This window comes from Lottia gigantea (assembly GCF_000327385.1).
Source record: "Lottia gigantea unplaced genomic scaffold LOTGIsca_215, whole genome shotgun sequence".
Classification (NCBI taxonomy): domain Eukaryota; kingdom Metazoa; phylum Mollusca; class Gastropoda; family Lottiidae; genus Lottia; species Lottia gigantea.
This window is the reverse complement of record NW_008708508.1, coordinates 38,994-41,765: the sequence shown is the minus strand read 5'-3', so window position 1 is coordinate 41,765 and position 2,772 is coordinate 38,994. Positions and strand designations below refer to the sequence as shown.

At 32.3% G+C, this 2,772-nt stretch overlaps 1 protein-coding gene across 1 annotated transcript in view; it reads left to right on the top strand.

The window, feature by feature from the left end:
* Positions 1-2,191: 2,191 nt before the first annotated feature.
* Positions 2,192-2,772, top strand: part of LOTGIDRAFT_174745 (hypothetical protein) — a gene marked incomplete at both ends in the record, with an annotated part of 5,470 nt that continues 4,889 nt past the window's right edge. Inside the window, one exon of the mRNA XM_009054391.1 lies at positions 2,192-2,240. Within this exon, the coding sequence (XP_009052639.1) occupies positions 2,192-2,240 (49 nt within the window). The remainder of the gene's footprint in view (positions 2,241-2,772) is intronic.

The following is a 2,772-nucleotide window of genomic DNA, read 5'->3' as shown; positions in this document are numbered from 1 at the left end:
TGTCATGTTCTGGGCCCACCCTGAAAATCTTCGCAAATCGCTTGTTGATTCTTATCTCTTGCCGTTTGTATTCTCGCAAATTATGACATCTCCGAGGTCTCGACAGTCCGTACTTTAAGACGAGTATCGGTTTGGACCGTGCGATGTGGTGTATGACGATATCGATCAAACGTCTCATCGCTCGCACCTGGTACAATGCGTCTAAATAAACAGTCGAGCGAGAACTGACAAGTGTTTGCACGTGCCAGTCTCGAAATGTGATTTTTCTCTTTTCTTTTTGTGTTTTGTATTTTTTTTATTTTGTCGAATCCAACTTCAAGGGAAAAGACTCGTACGAAAAAAAAAACAACACCTGTCTAACTGTTCAGTATTATATTCTTACCGTGCTATTCATATGTATAATCATACCCATTGTACAAACCAAGCGTTTACTTTTCTCAAAGGACTATACTTCCTTTATAAAGCTTTTCCCAACGCTTATCGTCCTCATTTCATCGATATATTTTTAAAGATGAGAGCTTAATTTTTTTTAAAATTACGGCAAGTATTTTGGGTACAAATTTCGGAATTACTTAATTTAAACATCGAACTTTTCATACTTTAAAATTCAGACAGTCTCTTAAATCTACTTGCAGCTAAAGTTAAAAATTTTGTATTTGTTAAAATTGCCAGATATATTGTTTGTATTGTGATTTCGGTGATTTTGTTATCTGAAATTTGAAATTTTGAAACTTATTGTTTTACGAAATGTGTATTTAACTGATTATACTCTGTTTTCAAAACATCTTGTAGATTACGATTTAATGTAGTCAACCGCAGTAGTTGTTGGTTTAATACGTTCGGTGTTATTAAAACTGCAGTGGATTTTTTTAAATAGGTCAATAGATGTTTGTAGATCGAATATTTGATTTTCAAAAGGCAGCAGGTCAAAATGAAAATTTAACACCCAAGTAATATATGAAGTGTAAAATTGGTGTTGGAAAACGAATGGATTAGTAGCTTAGCTAAATGACAGCAAAAAGGAAGCATGAAGTCTTAGATCCTAGCCAGAAATGTAATTCAAGGCCAAATTGATTCATGCGAAGTAACAAACGTATATAAATAAATACACTTCAATACAGATGAACGAATGTAACGGAATGATAAAACCAAGATGAGGAACGCTTCTAAAGACGTCCACAAGTTGTTAGACGATAAATAGGTCAATTAATACAACTAAAATCGCCTAAGATAAGGAAATTGCCTACAAATTGGAATGTGCCCTTAAGGTTTCGTCGGATAAATCTCTCAAATAAAAGTTTGCAACGTTTGTATCGCCAGACCAAAAATAAAACAGCCTCGCATAATGTCCGGCGTTGAAATATTATTATGTATGGTAGAACCATATGCCCTAATTTCGTTAGTTCGATCTGAAACCGGTGGAGGGAGGCCGGCACTTATGTAAGCATCCAAAATAACTGAGTGAAGCTAAAAAGCAATAGTTCTTTTTCACTTCACCATGTTTAACTTTCAAAGGCAAAATAATCTGTTGTGAAAACCTGCAGACTTCTGACCTGACCGGGCACAGAAATAGATCCTCGTTGTCATCTGGTCCTAAAATACTACTGAGGGGCTTGATAACAAATGTTCTGTCAGGATCCCCGGTTTCTGATTTTTAGCTCCAAGGTCCCACATTAACCAAAGTTCAAAACGCCTTTCTCACCCCTTTGGCGTTTCACCTGCTGAACGTCACAGCAGTTCACAATTTGCCACCATATTTAAAAAATAATGTACTCTTACTCTTGGTAAGTTGGATATTGGTTAGAAAAGATCAAAGGGTGACGTCACATCTGTATTCTAACTGTAAAGAAATACACTTTAACTAAGTCCTATGCTCGTTCAGAAAACGTTAAGTAAAAAAATAAATGTTTATTTTTTTATGTATAAACGTAATCGACAGTTATTGTCTAATACTATAACAATGCTAATGCAATAAACTTCACTCTATCTAGCTAAAATGGTATAGCGAATAGTCATGGTTCAATACCACTGGTAAGTCATTGACTATACAACTGATTTATTTACATGTAAACATGTACCGTAATAGACTACTTGTTTTTCTTTTCTTTTTAAACTACGACCCCTGTATATGAATGAGGAAGTAATATAGATTGTATAACTTATATCAAATATATTATAATCTTAAACTAAAATGGCGATAGTTGTGTTACTGATAGGAATATTAACTCAAACAATATTAGGTATGTTTTTATATCTTATTATATTCATATATAATCTTATAGTACATATAATAATATGTTGTGTAAATGTATAAATACTAATAAACTGAATCTTAGAGGTTCAATGTTGAAATGACTTATCTGTTATTGTGATCATGTATGTTCTTTCCCCTTTATTATTGATATAATCATTGGATATGAATTGTATATAGGTTGATTTACCTATTACTCTGTTTTTTTTGTATGATAAGTATTGGGCAAAAGCAAGTGTATATGGTGCTTAATTAAACAATACAATACATCAATACTTGTATTTCTTATATAAATATATATTAAACATTTAATAGGAAAGTAAAATAAATACTGAACCTAATGAACTAGTTGATGGAGAATCTGATAGTGTTACCTGTTATTATAACAATGTAATAGACAGTAACTGTATAATATTCTCTTTATATTTTAGGTCAAGTTATAATAAATACTGAACCTAATAAACTAGTTGATTGAGAATCTGGTAGTGTTACCTGTTATTATAACAATGTAATATACAGTA